General features: G+C 40.0%; 1 protein-coding gene across 1 annotated transcript in view; it reads right to left on the reverse strand.

Annotated features, from left to right (window-relative positions):
- Positions 1-21,790, reverse strand: part of faf1 (Fas (TNFRSF6) associated factor 1) — a 69,800-nt gene that overhangs the window by 33,587 nt on the left and 14,423 nt on the right. Inside the window, exons 7-12 of the mRNA XM_007552661.2 lie at positions 19,185-19,290; positions 11,686-11,772; positions 999-1,094; positions 775-898; positions 642-705; positions 478-559 (exon numbers count right to left, since the gene is read on the reverse strand). Of these exons, the coding sequence (XP_007552723.1) occupies positions 478-559; positions 642-705; positions 775-898; positions 999-1,094; positions 11,686-11,772; positions 19,185-19,290 (559 nt within the window). The remainder of the gene's footprint in view (positions 1-477; positions 560-641; positions 706-774; positions 899-998; positions 1,095-11,685; positions 11,773-19,184; positions 19,291-21,790) is intronic.

Raw genomic sequence — 21,790 nt, forward strand, 5'->3', positions numbered from 1 at the left:
CAATATTGTTTAGTGTTTTGTTTTTTCTTTTGTTCCCCACTTTTATAGCAATATACTACATTGTTAGTACTTTATTGTCACACAAGGTCAGAAACAGTGGCGATCGTGTCATAAGTTTGTGACAAAGTAACACTTTCAACATCATTCAAATTAGAAAACATTTCTAAAGTAATTTACTACAGCTCTGCTGTGGTCTGTAAAAGAACCAGACATTAGTTACAACAATGACTGTTGAGCTTTAAGTTCCCATGAGCTCAGTAACAAAAGTAAAGAAATGAGTGCATCCCCTGATGGATAATATCCTGCTCTGTGTTATTTCAAGTAAAGATAACTTCTCAATAACCTTGGGACGAGACCACAGGAAGTTAGAATGACATCAGTGCTGAGGGACGGCCCATGTCTAATATAACCAAATACTGTATCGCATTAAATTACAATTGTTCCTAAGAGGTCTGAACAGTAGAGCAGCTCACTTACATCTCTGGCTTTGCCGTAGAAGGCCTCTTGAGACGCTGCCTCCAAAGACCCAATATAGAACATTGGGTGGGTCTCTCCATATCTGTGACACACAAGACAAACAATAGTTCATCAGCAACAATGAAGTCTCGGTTCTTTGCATCACTGCTTGACAAGATGCCCACCTTGAAGAAAATTCGGCAGTAAAGTGAAGTAAGGCATCCGCTTCGTTCTCACTGTTTTCTGGCACTGCAAGATGAAAAACGAAAATTCATTCATCTGTCTGACCGAGCTGTAATACCGTTTTTCTATACGTACTCATAGGTGATTTCCGACAGCCTGTTGTGCCTATTCCAAACATTTCCGAATCGTCCACACCAAACTCCGACGCATCTTCAAAATCGTCCCCCTCGCTGTCGCTGATCATATGAACATCTGTGCACTGTAAACGTTTGGTTATTAAATGTTGGTTAACCTGCATGCACTACTGGTGGTGGTTCAAGAGAGGTGAGGACTGGTCTTGTTCTTTTCTGTCGACTTACTTCTTCTGTGGGCTCCTGGGCGTTGGCTGGTGAAGATCTTCGACAAACACTGAGGTGATGGCATGGGTAGCTGATTCCAGAGAGAGCTAATGTCATCTAAAAGTAGGAACATGGACAAAGGAGCACCATTAGTTTTACAGATCAATTAACCAGCTTAATCTGAACAAATAAACCAAAATTATAAAATTTGCAGAAATATCTGAAAAGTGTGGCAAGGATAACTCCAATTCAGTCAGGCTGGCGGGAGATGCTTTGATGTCTTTGACCATCAATTTTCAAAGTTTTCCATGATTATCTCCTGGATTTAGGCTAGAATTTAATTGGGTCATCTAAACCGTTTCATTGTAGCTCTGGTTGTACATTTACGATGGTTTAATAGGAGATCTCTAATAATAACCCGAGGGAGTTGAATCATCTGAAACTTGTATTCGATTACTAAAGCTCAACACACATTTTAGAGTCTGTGTCCTGCTGGAGGGAGACCTATCCCACTTCAGTCTTTTGTAACAGTTTTCTTCTGAGTTCGGCTCATCTTCATTCAACCAGTCTTTCCATCAGCTCTGACCACCTGACCAGTGTCTCGTTGGAAAGAAAAGCATTCCAACAGCACAATGCTGTCGACACCATATTTTACAGTGAGGAAGATGTCCAATTAATTATTTTCATTGTTTGTCTTCTGCAAAAGATCATTTTTTGAATGTGAGCCAAAAACTCCAACTTCACCCTTAACCGAGTGAAGCACCTTTTTCCATGTTAGTTGCTTCCCCTACATGCTTTAGGTGAAACTGTTAGTTTTTTTTTTTGTTTGTTTGTTTGTTTTTTCAATAATGACTTTTTGCTCTTCCTCCACAAAATGTCAGATTTGTGTACAAGTCTGGGCAATTCAGCTGATGGCTGTTCCTACCTGAGGTGTAGATTTCTGCAGCTCCTCCAGAGTAACTTCTTTTGTTTGGTTATTACTCCCCTTGCCTGCCCTGTCAGTTTAGGAAAATGCCTCAGAAAACTGAATCATTTCATACTCTACCCATGAGCTGACTAAGGATTACACTATTTAGACTTATTATATTGTCGTTACACAAAGAATCGATGGTAAAATTGGCAAGGAAATGTCACCGCTTGACCACCGGAGCACACAGAAAAACAAACCAAAAACATGATGACGGCGTTCACAGAACAGCTGCATTTATATTGAGATTAAACTGATCATTTTCTAAATGGATGACTTCCAAGACAACTGGGTACAGAAGATTTTATCAAAGGTTTTTATTTGTAAAAAAAAAAAAGCTTCACTTTTTGTCATTTTACCACACTGTTCCAGTTACATGCATAAAGAATGCATACATGATGTTTGTGGTTTTAACATAAAATCTGAAAAGTTTAAAGCAGTAGGAAAATTTCCAAACACAACATATAAATTCAGACCTAGCCATCACTTTTTTTTCACGGCGTTAAATCAAAAGCATGCGCTTCACCGTAACGAGGAGGAACTACGCTGTGGTTTCTGTACACCTGCAACAGCCGCCAGTGAGGTTCTGTGTCTGTAGAAAAGGAGCAACTGACTAATTAGCTCCCAGACCCGAAGACGGCATTGAAAATGCTGGCGTTCAGCAGGGACTCATTACAGCTAGTGTCTCCTGGTCTGGCCTCCAGGGACGCCAACAGTATAGCCAAGGAGGTTTTAGGAAGAAAGCATAAAGAAACTTTGCCGTTTTTAGAACCAAAGAAAGTATCTTCAAATCAAGATTTTCTGGTAGTGAGGAAATATTTGTTTTTAACCAACAGTGACACCTGAAAGTTGGTTAAAAAATATTTGTTTTTAACCAACAGTGACACCTGAAAGTAGGATTGGTCATTGTCTATCCACGTGTTCCTGATTGCGGAGATACTGCACCGTAAAGTAACAATATATTTTAACTGATGCACTATTTGTTAGGAGTCCATCAGAAAGACCAGATGTAAGGACTTTTCTGGGAGAGTGCACTTCTAAGCAACAGCGGAGCCGTAGGGCAGCCAAGCTGAGTGTGATAAGGGAGACACAGAAGCTGAGCGTCCCCTGCAGAGGTCCTGTGATCTGCTCTATTGTCAGGTGCAAAGACACACAAAGACCAGCTGGACACGGTTGAATCAAGAGACGATTACATGCAACGCCAATTGAATCTGAAAAGGACCAAACAGGCTGAACGGAGCTTTTCTCTGAATTGGAGCGACTGCCCATGCCGCCCTCAGCTTCTACAATGGGAGAGATCAGTGTAGCCAACAGACCTTGAATGCAACATGGACCCAGATGTTCCGCTGTTTGAATTGCATAGATAAATAAGACAGATTTGCCCAAGTTCCCTGCTTTCTGTCGAGTGTGTCACACTAGTAGTTGATCTCCTGAGAGTTGGACAGCAAGTCAGCAGCAAGAGAAATGTTTAAAAATGTTTGAACCAGCTGGCCTGGTGAAACAGGGACATTAATGCATACGTCTTTCAGAAGGACTAAATAATATCCTATCATTTTGACTGAGGTTGAATCATTTCCTTTTCCCCCACAGAAATTTAAAATCCCACAATACATATACAAACAATGTAATATAAAACATAAAGCTGAGATGCAACCAGTCACTTTGTAATTCACATGCATGCTAATTTCCAACCATCCGAGCTGTTCACACGTCGCTTTTTCAAGCTAAACTAATAAAGTTTACATTATCACAATGATCCTGGAGAAGCAAGCAACAAAATTTCTGGGGTCTTACGAAAGTTGACTGAGAATACTCTGAAACCACTTCTAATATTGACCGATAAGCACTGATGATTTGAACAGGGCAAGACTTGTTCTAACAGTCTGCTTCGTTTAAGGAACAAACGATTACTAACGCAAACCAAACTAGTCGCTCATGTAAGATTATAAAGTTAGGATAAAATGTAAACCCCATAATCATTGTCTTTTTAATATAATTAATACTAAAACCCTGTTGTGCAGCGATTCCTCCAGTATGACGCAATTTTGTACCAGTTCAAATTATGAATACCACTCACATCAGGAAGACTAGATCAAGTATTATTTGTAATAAACATATCTACTTATATTATAGCTCTTACTGGAAGGGGCCATAGGTTAAGTCAGAGCTTTGCAAAAAACAGCCAACAAAATGGACCGCAATACTCTGATTTACACATCGCTAATGAAAAAAGTACAATCTCTTCAACAATAAAACAAAGTATGTGGGCAACAGACTCCGATTTATAAAAGAAAGGACTACGTACAATGAACCCATATTTAAAGCACGATGTTGATATGAGAACAGGTATTCTCACAAGTAGCATCAGGTCTTAATGGGTTGAAGAAAAGCCATGGCCAATTAGGACCTCATATGTGCTAAGCCTTAGAGTTGAATTAGTGCAGATGGCTGTAGGTGCAGAGCCAATGAAAGCCATACGAGGTCTAAGCCTGGAGGAAGACAACGAGTGGCCCCAAGACCATTTCTTTGAATTGAGTGGCAATCAAATGTGAGAATCCTGACAGCGAGTACGGAGGGGATCTCTGTAAACCCTTTACGCCGCCATTCACAATGAGAGGCTCTTGTCTAACAACCTAATAAGTGTTTAAATCAAGTTGATCACTTCCCCACAAAAGGACAGCCTGAGGGGTTTGGGGCTGACATTGATGCCAGGAGGGGAGCTGAAAACGGGGGAAAAAATGAGTTGAGTGCCTCTCAGTCCTCTTTCTTGCTTTGACCGGATGGCTTTCACCAATGTTGAAGTACATAAGTGCAGCTTGGCGGCTGAGTGATAAAATGTGGAAACAAGGTTGAAGCGCCGTAGGGCACTAGGTCGGGGGGAAGATGAGGGTAACACCCCCCTTAAATGACCCTCTCTCACATCTCCACACAAAAGAAACTGGCTCCTCTTTTTTGGATTCTTTTAATTAACACTTGCATTGAGGCTCTAGGTATTCAAGGGCTGATACAGGGAAAGAATTTTCTCCCTCTCTTACCCCCACCTATCCTGTGCCTCTTCCCTTTAACCTTTTTCCCCTCCCTGCTCTTCTTCTTCTCTTTCTTTTTCTCTGCTCCCCCACTCCCCCGTTCCCTCTCTGTTTCTTTTTTTTTCTTCTTTTCTAGAGTAGGCAGTGTTTGGATTAGGTGTCTGGCTGTGAGTGTGAGATAATTACCACTGACAGCTGCACTGAAGGCAACCACAATCACTGCAAACCGAACAACCTCACACCAGCATGCGAGTTACAGAGCGAGGGGAGAACAGAGACAGACGAGGAGGAGACGAAATGAGTTTGTAAAGAGTAAAAAAAGAAGAAAAACAAGGCTGAAAAATACCCCTCTCAGTTGTTTGTACCAAGACCCTGACAGGAAGACACAAAGCAAAAAGAAGATGGAGAAAGCGACCGTTGTGCTACAGGCCATTTGCACATGAAAGTTAAGAATTTATGACTTTTGAATTGGGGGTAAAAACAATAAATAAATAGCACTCCAGTTAATTTTTATCTATCTAAAATCAAAAATTTTCCGCCTTAAAACTCAAGTCAATTCAGCTGCACTATATTAATCCAAAAGGAAAATTCAATATTGTTGTAACTCATTGTCTTATTTTCTTCAGAGTTGTTGTAGATGCTGATGGCTGTGGGCAGAAAGGATGTCCTGCAGCAGTCTGTGCTAGATTGTCTCTGAAGAAGCCTCTGACTGAAGACATATGAATAAGAGTTTCATGAGGCCGCTCAGGATTGTCTGTAATTTTCTCGATTTTGTGAAACATGGTTGCATTGCACATAAATGGAGCGTCAATATTTCACACTCAGCTTCGTTTTGGCTGTGAGATGAAGGAGCTGCTGCTACAGGCCCTTTCTATGCCAGCCAAGATGTCAGCTCCTCTTGTGGCATCATGTTTTTTGCGTTTACTTGAGGTGGGTTTTTTTTTTTTTTTACTTTTCAGAAATAGAATCACTGTCGAAAAGGGGAGATAAAAACGCATTTTCCAAAATAAGTTCTGATAATAGTGAACTTGCCCATCCACTGATTTATCTGTGCCTTATTAGAGACTTTGAAAAAGTTCAAACCTCCAACTTGGAAGGGAAATTAGCATGGGCCATCTGCATGGTAATCCATGCTAATTTGCAACCTCTGCATTTTGTTTATTACAGCCAAGATATAAACTTTATCTTACAAAAAAGTTTATCAAAATTTTACAATCATTAAATAAGAAGAGCAAGAAAAATCTTTTATTCCAGGTTTTTGTGCATCACTTTAGGAAACATTGTGCTAGGCACAGAACGAATAAAACAAGAAAAACCTGTTGGATCAACAGGATGGATAAAAGCAGCCAGTTTCAAACATCTACCTCCTAAAGCGAAGATACAGTCAAGCAAGTGAGGAGTTATACAAAAAATACATTAGAAGGAAAAAGAAATTCAGTCAGAGGGGCTCCTTCAGCTCTGAATGTCACCTGAAGAAGGGCAGGTGGTGGAGTGCCTGCGCTTAACGCTGAGCCCTGTTGCTCTGGAAACCAACAGGCCCTCCTCAATAAACCCTTGGTTCCACACACGCCTATCAGGTTGAGAAGGATTCCTTTAATGCCAGCTGGGAAACGGAGAGAGAGGCTCTGCCCTACAAGGCAAGGCACCTCAGAGGCTCCTCGGCATTAATACATTAGCAAACACCATGAAACACTGCATAAATGTCAGCAATTACAGGCCGGGAGGAATGGCGGGTGTTGGTGGTGGAGAGGCGGGGGGCGAGGATGGACGGATGAGGCAATGCAATAAGGAAGTCCCACTGGCTGTCAATCACTGCGACAGGTGTGGAGGAGGTACTGCCAATCAAAGCAGCTCCAATGAGATGAGGCGCGGCTGGAAACAGACCAAGCTTGCTCAAATCATCCCCAACAGCAGAGGACGTTACCGTCCCATTGGCCTCGCAAATCAGCTGCTGCACAGACCTCTTGTCATCCTCAGCACTGTTCAGCACAGCTTTGCCAAAGCCTCAAGAATCAAGAGGAATTTGAAGGCAGAGCAACATTGTGGTATTTGCAAATAATGCCAGAGTATTTGTTTTAATCTACTTGGAGTAAAATGAACTTCATCAAGTTTTAACTATTGCAAAGTCCAAAATACTTGCATCTGAGTGGGAACTTTTTCCCAGTACTATTCAAGACCGCTGTGATGCAGTAAAACCCAAGGAAAATGAAAACAAATGCTAAAGTAAACATTCACACAGAGACAGCATGCGTCTTCTCGTGATCCTCTATTTGGCTACTCTGGAAAACATTATAAACTGTCTTCTAGCGAATCCAGAGAGCAGACAGCATTGGAACGGAAATTAAATAGTTACAGGAAGATTTCAGAAATTCATTAAGTGCCACACAGCTAGAAATCGAATGGCAAAAGAGCTCTAAATATTTAAAAAAAAATTGGGATGGATTTGTAGGAAAACTGAATCTTTTGCAGAAAACAGTAGAACACATTAAAGCTACAACGTCTCCCAGATCTGCTCCAAATGAGCATCGCTTGAACGTAGCCACACCAGTCACGTCCAACACCCCATACAACTGGAGTAAAGTCTGTAAACCAATGTTTTGTTCGCTGCCAGCTGAGCGTTATGCATCCTGATCCAGTTTCAATCCTTCATCAGGGCCTGAAAAACTCCAACCGCAATAAACAATGAAACAGATTTAGCGGACAGTGTCAGAAGGGATGATGCAACACATAACTACCAGTCTCACTGAAAGACGAGAGTTTCTACAAGCCTCTTTTCTTTCACACACAATCTGTGACTTCATTACACTAAAACCACACCAGCTTAAGAACTTTCTCAGGACCCATGAATAAGTAGTCGAACAATGCAAAGAAAGTAAAAAAAAAAAAACAATAAAAAACTTAAAACAAACCACAAAAAATTCTTGCCTCATCTTGTCAGCGCTATTATAAAGGGTTACAGTTGTGCCGTTTGTGTTGCGCGTGCAGCAAGACTGATGTGAGCGCATATTTCTCTGTGAACAAATCTATGTACTTGATACAGTTTATGTAAATCAACCACACCACAAGTCAATCATAGATGGTCTTTTAGAGTATGCCTTGCAATACTGTATTTGCTTGAAACAACAACCAATCGCAACCAGCAAATGACAATAATGGACCAGGCAGCAGTCGTTACTAAACAAAGAAAACTTAATCCAACAAATACTTGATTATTACACTGTAAGAATATTTATCTATGCATACAAATATAGCTCACTATATGTTAATTAGTCAGTTACAGAAACTAAAAGTTTCGCAATAATGTACGAAACACTTTAACCATCAGAGCTAGGAAATAAATTCAGGAGTAGGAGAGGAGGAGTGAGAAGAGAAAGAGACCCTTAGCGTCTTTTTAAGAAATCAAAATTTGTTAAAGGAATATAATTTTACTCTCATTATTGTAAGAAACTTTCTTGTTATGAAGAAATCTCGATTCTCATCTGGAAACAAGATAATGTTTCTAATTTTCTTCTTCGCTCTGTCAGACAAACGCTTCAATAAAAATGCTTTGCTTCATTTAATAATTCCTCACAGAAACACGTGATGGACATTAGGTTAAACAGTGTTCATCAAAGTCACTCAAGATAGTCCTGACAACTTGAACTCCACCTCATTTGAAATACACTGTCTCTGAATCCCAACTGTTGTTGCAGACCCTACATGGATCAGTGATGGACTGGTGTACAATATTCACCACCAGAGTCAATAACCAGTGGTATATTTGGAATACCCCATATGCAGAAAGCTTTGGTAAGGCACAGTAATGTAAAAACAGTAGAAATATTACCTACTTGATGGAAAACCAACATAAAGTGACAACCAAATCAACTTTAATCAGGAGAATGTGTGGGTCTAAAAGTAATCTAGGGGCTGTAGCTGCCATGTTTATTGGCCCAAACCCCGAGAGATGAGACTGGGCTAATGAGCTAGACACTAACATTGGCTCTCCATCCACCCGCTAGGCCAGCCAAGCCCCGGGCTTTCTCTGTTAATACCTTCAGACGTTTCAATAAGAGGGCTATGGCTAGTGCAGAGGCCATTATTACACTTCTGTCTCTCTCTCCTCTGTGCTTTTTTTAATATCTTCTCATACAAGAAAAAAAAACAAAAAAAAAAAAACAGACACTGCAGTTATGTGTTAGCCAAGGACCAGGCCTTTGTTGGCACAGAGAGCTCAAATTTATTCATGGTCTTTGGCCAATAAATCTACAGCTATGAGCTAAAGTCCACAGATAACAAAAAAACTCCAGCAAAAACTAAAAGCAATTGGTAAAATAATATATGATTTCCCTATACATCTTAGTGTGAAATTGGGAATAAAAGGGGGGGTGTTTTTGCATGAAAACATACATGATTTTGTTTTGTGTCTAAAGTCTTAAATTCTTTTAGATTACAGAAGAAAAGAAAAATATTCAGATGATAATGGTCTAAACTTTCAACCTTATGTTGAAATAATAGGTTTCATTTTGTTGCACAAAACACATTTCTTAGGTTTATCAATTTGAAGAGAAAGTAAAAGAAACTGCACATAACTCTCTACATTTGAAGGCTTCCATAGCAAAGACATGTAAAAATCCCTTAAATTAATCAGCTTCCTTGATGTAGCAAATACCAGTTAGTTTCTCTGACTGGGGGTTTTGAAATGCATTTTTCCTCCCTCCGCCAACCTCTTCAATGTGCGCAGATAAAGCAAGATAAACGTGTGTATTTGTTAAGTTCACCAACCGTTGTGTTTTTTAAATTATCGCTCTCGTAGTAGATAAGAGCAACTTTAGATCAGGAGCAATTTTCTTGCTGATTTACCAATCAAATAGCACGTTCTCTTGTCTTGGCCATTATGATGAAGGTTTAGGAAATGTGTGGCGTTTTATTTAACATCCGGAGAAGAGCCATGGATTATTAATTACGTTGGTATAAATGTAACTTAGAAGCAACCTCATTCTATTAGAAATGTAGGTGATGCTACCAACTATAGCACCAGTGGTATTTTTACCTGTCAAATAGTCAAATTAAATATATATTTTCAAAATTTTAGGACAGGATTTTGCTACAGATTCTGTTACCTGGGTGTGCTGCGTCACTTTATTCCTTCATTAATGTAAAAAAAAACACAAAAAAAAACATCAGTTGTATCTTGCATTATAAGAGACTGGGCCAAAAACAATGCAGTTTTTGACTAGCATTAACAATTGTATTTCTGTTGCAATTCAAGACTGTTTGCTAATCAGCCTTCAGCATATTTTGCTTGGCGGTTGATGGATTTACAATTGTCTTCTCATATCTGAGACAGACAAAAAAGCAGCAAACAATTTTCTGTAAAGTAATAGGGCGGATATGCTTTTATTCTCAGCCCATGTGTGCACCATAAAAGGTATTTGCTTCTACTGTTAATGCTCAAAGCTTAATAACAAGTCAGGTGCAGTTATTGTTCTCCTCCTCTGAGCGCTAGAAATATGAACAATGGGTAGCAGGTATAAATAGCTTGCATTCAACAAAAACCCTGGATACACTGAAACAGCTCGTTCTTACCAATCACAATGCGAACTGATATTACAGTGCGTTTTTATTGCGTAGGTCACATGTGTCAAAGTATGAATTTAAAAGAAGGCAAAGTCAACAACAATACTCCAAACCAAACAGCAGCCACGCATATCTGAAGGGAAAACGTTAGCCGGGGGTTGACCCAAGAATGTGTGCCCAACAGCTTGTCAATGTGGCATGATAAACCATCCCAAACAATTAGCATGGGAACACATACGCCGTCAAAGAGGGGCTGAGACAAAAGGGGTCAGAGGTTCCTCGACATGCTGTATGGGTCCGACCTCTGATCAGCTTGACACCGCGCAGAGTGAATGGCTGGGAAGAGCAACCATGGGACGGAGAGGTCAGCGGGACTCAATGATGTGAGCTTTAATGTCCACAGATAGGGGACACAGGACGGGAACCGTCTTTGACATCTTAATTAGCTTCGACGTCTCACTCTAAAAAAGGCTCGAAATAGCAACGTGCGACTACACACCAATCAAAACTTTGAGCCGAGATTTTAAATATCAATTAAAACCACATTGCTAGATCCGACTAATAAAGAATAGGAGAATGTTTATACTGAAAATTGCTTGTTTTTATTATTAATATGGTTTTATGTGCAAGGTGTGGGATGGTTACTGAAATATTCAAGGGGTTGAAATTGTTCCTATGTTTTAAATTCCTTTCAGAGAGGGACCAGAGAAAGTGCTGCAATAAGAAAGAGGTCAAGTCGGGTTATCTTGAACTCTATACAGCAAGGTTGCAGATGTTTGCTCTATATTTTTGATTACATTTATGTATCAAAATACCAAATATATTCTTTCATAATATTTTGTGTGCTTTACATCAAAAGGTGGCTGAGCGTTGAACTCTTTGTGCAGGATATGTTTCAGAGACGGGCTCTCACAACGGTCAGAGACTCCTCACACACTCTGCGTAAACTTTTTGAACATCAAGCACAAAGTAAAAATCACAGTATTGCAGTTGTTTTTTTTTATTTAAAAATACTTCACACAAATCCGTTGAATAATCCCAGGGAGTAACACAGTCACATTTCTTTGTAAACTGCTTGTTAAAAAAGAACGAAATTATACTGAACTGAAATGATGAATCTCATTTATTAATTACTGTTTCCATGTGTGGCTCTTACAGAATCATCGGACGCCGACGCAGGCCATCCCTCCCACTGCTGATGCCTGACTGGGATGTTGGTCAAGTCTGAAATGTTCCTCTTGACCTGGAAAGAGAAATAAAATAAAATTAGAACAATATGAAGAGCCCAGTCAATGACTCAGGCAAGTTTAGGGCTTCACGTTATGTTGTAAATATATCGTCACTGCAATATTAGTGTGTGCAATATTCATATTGCAAAGGACTGCTTGGAGTGGAATAACCGTTGGCTAATTTATTCAAAGTGTTTTAAGTGCGCATTTTACATGTTAATGTAATCTCTAGCCTGTTGGCCTAAATCTGCAGTCTTACAGCTGCAGATGTTCACACCAAACACAAACGATGTTGGCCAAAACGCTGAAGGTCAAAGGGTGATGGAAGCACAGATAAGAAGCACATGTCGCAACTGTTATTGTCAGCTCAGTATTTACAAATATGATCATAATCATATTTTCTAATATCATGCACCTGAGACAAGTTAAATTAAAAATTATTAATAACTTCAAACAAGAAGCTTTATTACCAAAGGTATAAAAAGTCATCAATGTTAAGATTTTTGCTCCATTTACCGAGATGTCAGAGAACGTGCCTGGAGGTAGCCAGTAGATTCTGGCTGCATGAAGCCCATTCCCACCCTGCTGCTGCACACTGCCGATCAGACGGCCTATAGAAGGCTCCTACACTTTCCCCTTACTTACAGGACAGACAAATTTAGTCATTTGAACACATTTCTGGTTGTGAGTTAATATGATTGTGTGGAAAACTAAACAACATGATTTTTTTTTATTTTTTATTTAAATTTTCTGCATCAGTCTGCACTAGTTTCAGTCAGTCAGCATGAGAGATGAACAGACACAAGACAGCTTAAGTCTTTAAGGTGGATCTGGTTGGAGTTGGGTAACGTGAACGAATTACCAACCCAATCACAATCACATGTTGTCAGCCAATGAAAAGAGATGCTGGGATATGGCAACAAATGCCAACCAACTCTTAAAACAAATGCAGCAACAACAAGTGGATTTTTGTAATCAGTTAACTTAAAAGTGTCCTTGATGACCAAAGAAACAAACAGGTAATGAGCTTCATTGAATTCACATTAAAAAAAATTAACACTTAAGTCCCTTTTTATAGACATTAAAGCAAAATTTCAGCCTTCACCAATTTTTAGTGCCTCATCCAACCAAGGCCACCACTTCTCCAAAGTGCAAAAGAAGTTTAATCATCCTGAATCATCTTAAAGATAACAATTCAATCGACATTTTCATTTTGTCTTGATGCAATTGGATCACTAATCATTTAATTAAGGTGTTGAAATGGATCGATGTACTGTTATATTCCTGTGCTCATTCTATATTTTAGATCAAATATATGAATTTATTTTTAGCATACATATATCTCAACACTTTTACAATTTGAATAACCAATATGTTGGGTTATTTTTGAAGCGGTAGCAAATAAGTCATGCTCTCTGTGGCTCAGTGGTCAAACAGACACACCGTATGCAGAAGCCAAAGCCCAAAACAGAATCCAGTTCGATACCCGGCCCCTGGACATTTGCTGCATGTTTTCCCTTTTTCTGTCTGCTATTCTTCCTGTTCAACTACTAATAAATACGGAACTCTAGTGTCATAAAATAAAAACATATGAAAAGAAAATCATGTCAATTTTTTTATTTTTTTTGTCTTTGATTAAATACTATAATATAACTAATACTTTAGTTATTACTCATGAACATTTCCATACCTGTAAAGTAAACAACTAAGGCTCAGATTTTATTATTAATCTGCCATTCAAAGGTTAAATAGAAAAATTAGAGGGGAGGCAGAGAGCAGAGAAGGATAAGACAAGACAAAAAAAATAGAGCCAGTGTTGTCAGCATTCCTCAGATGCCTCAGCTAATTCCCAGCGACAACAGCCACACACTCTGAAATGAACAGTATTTCTCTTCTCTCATTCATGTGCAGACCCCGTATCAGCATCACTTAATAACATTCCTTGGTTTTAAACAGTTAGCAGCCAGCAGCGGCTCTCTAACCAAGAGCCGCGTTAAACCCTCCGGTGGGTTGTTGGTTTAAAGCCCTCACGCCAGCCCGAATGTGCGCCAGTCAAAGCAGATCAAAGCCCCAAGTTAGCGCCTGAGCTCTGATGATGGCGGGTGCTGCCGAGTTTGTTCGGGAGGATCCTGACATTCGGGCCCCGCGGGGCAGGACGCCGACGCTGAAAAAACTACCTATTGTAGAGGAAAGATCCCACCGTGCATGGAGCAAAGCCTGTCTTTGTAATGTGCACCGAAGATAGAGAAGTCCTTCTATGAACTTCGGGCTGCAGCTCATGGAGGTGGAAGTTTAAAGACTGCTACAAACACACGAAAGCAAATTTAGGCTAGGAAGGAAAGAATCTGCAAAACAGTGTATTAATTTTGGGGACAAACATTGTTCCCATTACAAATTACGCCCATGTAATCACACCTGGATATGAATATCTTTTTGTCGAGATGAGTAAATATTTTATCCGACTTATCAATCCCTTTGAGAAAATATATTATATTTGTGCTGAACCTGACAGCGTGAAGCAATTTACAGTACAAACAAGGAGAGACAATTCAAAAGAACAATGATAAATGAGTGGCACTTTGCTTCTCTCTTGTAAATCCCACATCACTCCGCTCCGAGTCCATCCTTATGAAGAGACGTCCTGGCCAAGATAGCAGGCTGGGGTCAAAGCGGGTGGCCAGTGTTATTACAGAGTGTAATATCTATGTTTGACCAGCCAGACTACAGGGATTTGACTGACCGGCTGGCCGGCCGATGAACGGCAGTGGGGGGGGAGAGGGAGAAAGGGAGAGGCATAAACACTAGTAATGAAGAGGCTGCAGTCAGAGGTTAAAGCAGCATCAGAGAAACAACAAACTGACGCCCACCACAAAGAGAGCGAAGGTGAGAGGTGGCGGCGGAGCGGAGCGGAGACAGACAGCGAAAGACACCTGGTGGAGGACAATCTAATCCCGGCACTGAAAGAAAACACAGCGAAACAGCCGGCCTGCCCACCTGAAACCACACAGCGAGGATATGTGCCGTCCTCTCTCGACACGTGCGAAAATACGGTGCAATTATGAGAGTTTGGCGAGACCATATGACAACAAAATGTTATTTAAGAAAAAGGAATTTGGAACAAAATAACTCAACAGCAGACAGACATCTTTTCTGAAATACTGCAGGTAAATTACTTTTTTTTTTGTTACAAACACCATAAATGAAGCAATACTGTCTAATGCTGCCCCCTGTCTACCAAGAGCGACAAGTCAAACTGAAACTAATTTAACATTACATGTATTTTAGATCTCTAGAAAAATAACTATAGAAAACACAATTTACATGAAATTAGGAGAACTGTTTAATTGGTAACTTATGATGGAGAAACTATTCTAATAAATAACTTGATGGTTAAAAGCATCAAGTTACCTTTATAATAAAGCTAAATTATGAGAAGTTTTTTTAAAAAAAGCCTAAAATGTCCATGGTGGTGTTTTAAATGCAGATTTATAACGCTGTGGAAATACATGAGAAAAATTTTACATTTTTGTTTCTTCCATTTCAACTTTTTGAGAGCACTTTTCATGCAGAGATTCTATATGGTTCATGAAATTGAAAAAATAAATATAAAAAAAGCAGAATACACGCATTTTACACGTAAATAAACTTGGTAAGAATATGAAATCAAAAGGAAAGAGGACAATCAGAGAAAATAAAAGCTGAAAATAAAAATCATAAAAAAGTAGAACAAATATTTCTAACTGCATTCTATAAAATTAAAAAAAAGAAATGCTTCTGATGATTTATGAAGTGCCACTAAGCAATCTTACAGCAAACTGAACACAATTGGTGTTTCAACAGAATTAAAAAAAAAATATTGTTTCAATAAATGACTATATTTTCTCCCAAACTGCAACTAAAATATTGTCTCCATTTGTTGAAAACAGAAAATGAATGATTAAAAAATCCACAACAGATCCACAACAACAAAAAAAATCACATTGATATCATTTAAAAGTCATAAAATACTAATTCAATTAGAAATAGTTCAGTTCCTGACTTTCACAGCTATCATCAGAATGTAGTGTTTCAGGTAATTAGTCCCCTGACAAGTAAAATGTTGAGCATTTCTGTAGGATTCCAGCAGGTAAGGAAATGAAATGGCCGTCATAAATGTCTGCATAGATGCATAGTGGCCTGTGTTTATTTCAGAGCCGTATGTATGTCTGAGTTCTCCAACATAAAGGAGACTCAGCTCCTGGCCAGTACACCCAGCGACAAAATTAACGATCCAATCATTGTAAATGCCAATTGCCTATAATCCCTGGCTGGAAGCAAATCAAAGAGAAGGAAAGGTTTCCATTAAACAGTCACAAGCTCTTTCTCTCAATCTCTCTTGTTCTTTCCCTTCATCCCATCTAAGCACCAGATGCCTTTCTTTCATTTTGCTTCCCATCCAGCCTCGCTTTTCTCAGTCTCGCAGCCTCTGTCTGCGTTTGGTCCCCTATGTCTCTCAGCTGCAGGGTGAGGGATGGGGCCTCAGGGGGAGGATGGGGCACTAGACGAGGGAAGAATCCCCAGTACAACTGGTCTGGTCACGGACAAACTGGGACCCAGCAGCCAGCCCTATTCTACCCAGTACTCCCCTGGCAAACATTTGCTCTGCAGCTTAGCCCAGAAGCTAGCCAGCAACATAGCCCACCCCACCCCAAACTCTTGTCTGGTTATGCCAATCAAGAACCAACACAAACTTTGGTTTAAAGGATGGAAAAGAGGGGAAAAAAAACAACAAAAAAAAAAAAACGAAGGGTTGAGAAGGGCTGCTGGGGGAGGCGTAAAGAAAGACGAAATAGAAAACGGAGGGATAAGGGAAGATTGTTGGGATTCTATGGCCAAAGTAAATAAAAGGAGAAGATAAGACTCTTTCTTTACTGATATGCACAGACAGGACTGAAGATCCTAAGCTAAGAAAATAAGAAACTAGCAATGGAAAAAAGCCCTTTGGCAAAGCCAGAGGTGAGGAAAAACAGACTCAGACAGGCTGAAAACGTTACAATCTTTTTTTAATGGAAGCGAAAAGAAATAACTTCAGCTCTAGAACATAGCTCTAAGTATCGATTTTTCTTGTTTTTCAGTCGGAACTTTCTCTTATCCATCACCTTTATCATAAACAAGTCAGACAAAGCAGCTTCAACCTTGCTGAACATGATCCTACATGAGGTGGATATTTTTCCACTTCTTGCACACAGCGGCATTTTTTTGTTTTTTAGAGAGACTATGCGTTCGCGGCCTGCACATCTCGTGTGTGCAGGTTAAAGTTCTAGGTCTCATTTTCTCAGCAGGGGACGTTCAGATGTCTAAAGACAAACATGTGTAAGGAAAAGAACGCGACATGGAGGCCTGTTTAAGCCCACATTGTCCCTTCTCTGTCCGCTCTTGCCTCTTACGGCACCCCCCACCAAGCTAACACTCCTCGGTCTCTTTTCTGTGACCGCAGCTCCCACTCCCACACCACAGGGGCCCCTCCCCTGTGTTTGTAATCCCAGCAGAAACACTTAAGGTTCACAGTGGGTGCTCATCAAAACCATCTGCCTTAGAGGAGAGTGAAAGTACAAAAAAAAAAAGTAAAAGATGTTGAAATGGGGAGAAAATTGTAGAGCGCGAAGGACGTCCAGGGAGGGCAGGCGGCCTCCGGTTAAGAAGCTAGTCAAACTAATTTAATCAATTAGCACCATTACAGGCTCCGCTAGAAGCCTGATTATTAATCATGTGTTCTTCCGCTCTACGGAGGGTCCATGAATTAACCACAGTGGCTGCACAGAGCAAAACAGATGAATGGCCGACTTTTGCTTTGAGATTTAATAATTAGTTTGGACGTAAACCATGACAATCAGAGACAACACCTGATTCCTGATGATATTACTAAAGAGACAGAAGCAACTGATACTAACCAGAGAGAGAACAATATCAGGCGACGGGAATTAGCCGAATTCCAGCTTCACCATTCCGAGGTGATCATACAACATCCCTCAGAGTGAAAGTTATAACTAAGTGAAGAAGAGGTTGAACTTATTGATATTCAGTGCTTTTTAGGTTTTCTCAGAATGGAGTCGGAAACAAAGAAAGATGTAAGAAGACATATTAAAGGAAACAGCATTTTCTACAGGTGTCATTTCAATGATTTTGGGAGTTTAACGTCCCACTGTGCAACATGAGATGTCCGAAGTGTAATTTGTTGCTGAAGCAGACTCACATCAGAGACAGAATCTCAACGAGAGGGAAGCAAAGTAACAGGCTGTCATTCCTTTAGAAAAGGCGGATAATAACCAGATATCTGCTAGAGCAACAGTCACACTGCTTGATATTTTTCACAGGTCGATCAATCAATTTAATCCGAAACAAAAAATAATGAAACATTTTGAATCGAAGACTTCAGGAAATAAGAAAAACACCGAACAGAAAGCAGCAAAAGATTCAGCTTTTGAGTTTCACCCTCTCATCGTACACACCAACATATTTCAGCGTTTTCACGCAGAAACAGAAGCTTTAATAATGCTTGCTATACAACCTGCTAGTATAAGACGCTGGAGATACTTTGAAACTTAAACTTTGTTTTGTAAAAATCTGCATCAGCAGGTCAGCTCTTAACATATAACAGAAAATCTTCGAACTCTGACTGGTGCATCTCTTAGAGAAAAAAAAAAGATGAATTTCTTAATTTAGTGTTGCAGAGTGATGATTCCACCTGATTTCACTTTGTGAAGTGCATTTCCAAAAACGAGACGGCAGAGTACGTGTCGTTAATTATGAATACCGTCTACTCAGGTCTCCCTTTTGCAGAAGAGGTGAGACCGGAGCAGTGATGTATGTATGTGCAGACAAGACGGTTCCAACTCACAAACACTGACGCACACACACTCACTCATCTGCATAGGCACATGGACCCACATGTTTCATAACCTTTAAACTACTTTCAATGCAGATAGAACAACCTGTGCCTTCACACGGGGTCCGGGATTAATATTTCATACGCAGCCAAATCTACTGTTTAGTTTCAGACGAAGAGAATGAACGGACTTTTCGAGCGCTCCCGCCTGCCTTGATCAAACAATGTTCAGTCATTTAAACTGCCTCTCCAGTCTGCAGGGTTGGAGGAAGAAGGGAAAAGGACGCAGTGTGTACTGGGAGCAGGAGGAAAGAGGGGGCTGCACCAGACCACAGCTGTGAGAGTAATTATGTGCTCCGAAATGTGATCATTTGTGATGAATAATGAATCGATGGCGGAGATAGACTAGCAATGTTTGGCAAATAGAAGGAAAGCCATGTTATGGGGAAATGAGAATCAGGTGCAATAACATTATGGAGGTGAGAGCCTGCGGGTGCGTTACAGAGAACTTCTGTACGAGTCTGTGAAGGTCGGTGCTCGCACGCTGCTGTGGCGTCTTACCTCTTGTATAGTTTTGGAGCCGGGAAAATTGAGGCTGTAGTCCCTCTGAGCCTCACGGTGGCTGATGACCAGCAGGAAGTTCTGATTTAGCGAATCTTGAAGTGCACTAAATGACAAGAAAAAACAAAAAGCTAATTAAACCAAAGAAGGCAACACATAATAATGACACACGAAAAAAAAAAAAAAAAAAAAAAAAAAAAAAAAAAAGACAGATGCAAGTAAAAACAAACATTATCTCTGAGACAAAGATTAGAGCAAGCTGAAACTTGTTGAGCAAGAGTGACCTGCTGGCCCCCAGCAAAGTGGGTGCCTCCTCCAGGGGCCCGACGGCCATTTTACTGGTCGTGTCTTAACAAGTCTGGCCGGAGCGCCGCTCAGCACAGCAGGCTCTCGCAACATGACCACCTGCACGGTAACAGCATGGAGCCCATCAACCTGTATTACTGCCAACAAACCCAGGAGAGCCTTCAGCCGTTCATCTCCAAAACCCCATGATCCCTCTGAAGTAGACCTGAATGTAGCACAAGCTACAGTTGCTGACCACCTTTTAATGATGTGCTTAGGTGGGGCACCAGCAACTATTATGGCAGGTTAAATTATTGAAATGTATGCATTGTTGCTCATTTGATGCTTTCTCCTTACCTATGTTAAATCTGCTTACACAGCCATGCAAAAGCGTTCTCACCCCTTTAACATTTTCACGTGCGACCTCAAATCTCATTGAATTTTTTTTTTGTGATCAGTGAACACAAATTAGTCAATACTTGTAAAATATACAGAATACGTGGTTTTCCTTTTTTTTTTTATTAGATTTTTTGTCATGTTTTCAATCTCTACTGAGCGGTATATTGCCTCTATTGGCCTCTACCACCTTTACACTTCTAATAGAAGCTGCTCAAGTTCACTCATATTGGGCAGAAGGCGTCTGTGAACATCTCTTCTCATGTTTTCCCACAGATAACCAGTTGAATCTGGACTTTTAAACACATGAATACATTTGATCTAAAGCATTCCACTGTAGTTTTGATTGCATGTTTGACCACATGAGGTTTTTGTCCATAATTGTTCTTTATTTAGCTCCATTTATGTTACCTTCACCTCCAAGCAGCTACCTTGCGCCTAACAGAGAAAAGCATGATGTGAATTAAAGTGGGAATGGTGTGTTCAAAGTGATGCGTAATGTTAGTTTTGCACATAGTCCAAATAGCTCAATCTTTGCCTCATCTGGCCAGAGCAACTTCTCTCCTGCGCCACCAAAATGTTTGGTGGAAAACCGCAAAAAGGATTTTTTTAAAATAACTTTCTCTAAAAATCTAAAAATAAATAAATAAATAAATAAATAAACCACCTCCTCATCCTTTCACGTGACATTTACACTCTCCTTTTTGTTGGTCTATCACATAAAATCCCAACAAAAGGCATTGAAGTCTGTGGTAGAAAAATTGAAACATACTTGGAAGATAAAGAACAAAAAAGCTACAAAATAACATCTGAAAAACATCAAACATTTTTAAGTCGCTTACAATAAATGAAAACATTTGATCTTCTACTAATAAAATGCAACGGCAAAATGTTGCAGCTTTTGTTTCGACCAGTAGAAGTACTGAATATAGCCAGCAGAGAGTGTTTACAGGTAATCTCTGACGTGATGCGTCTTTTCTGGACCGGCACCAATAACTCGCAAAGTAACTTACGGCAATGTCTGAGAAACGGAGCAAAAAAAAAAAGAAAAAAAAAAGGCAAAGATGGAGGGGATTCAACTTTTGGAGGCTTCATTTACAATAAGCTGCGAGGTTAAGTAGCGTTTTGAGCAAACGCTGGGTCTGTGAGGGTGAATAGCAATGGGAGGCTTAAAGGCCGAAACAGGCACTTAATCAGGGCTCAGAAACCAAGGAGAGGAGGAAGACTTTAGAGAAAGAAGAGGATGAGGGAATTAATATGTAGCGCACACATTAATTATGCAATCACACCCTTAATCTGTGCAGATCTGGACGAGCTTATGTTAACAGAAGCTCAAATTTACTGTAATGACAGCATATTTACATTGACTAAAACTACGAAATCAATATGTAAATGTAATGTTTGTTGTAGCTAACTGGAGAAGATTGGAAAAGTGGGAAGTGGGAAGGATGGATGCATATGTAATGGGGCTGAGCAGAAGGATGAAGGACGCCTGTGTATGTGTGTTTGCAAAAGAGGGAGAGAGAGAATGAGGAGAAATAGAAGGGGTAGGGACACATAAATAAGGATCTAGCTAATATCATGATTATGTTTGGACACGGTCCCGAGCTGCTGCTGGCAGGCAGCTAAACTCCTAAATAGGCAGAGATAGAGGGTAAACTGAGAGGAAGTGTTACTCTGTCCTTCCAAGCAAAGAAGGAACATCTTATCAGTCATTTGTGGCAGGCTGACAAAACATTTGGTGCATTTGTGGGTAGAGTTCTGTTCAAGATTTACTTTTTTTGTAATGTTCTATACAACAAATATAGTCACTTCAAACATCAAATGCATTCTGCAGGAAATATAAAAAAAAAAATCTGTCATACATAATGAGTCATTTTTTTTTGTAATTTGCCATCTGTTTAAAGAAGTCTGCTGCATAAATA

This window comes from Poecilia formosa, unplaced genomic scaffold (assembly GCF_000485575.1).
Source record: "Poecilia formosa unplaced genomic scaffold, Poecilia_formosa-5.1.2 Scaffold52, whole genome shotgun sequence".
Taxonomy (NCBI): Eukaryota; Metazoa; Chordata; class Actinopteri; order Cyprinodontiformes; family Poeciliidae; genus Poecilia; species Poecilia formosa.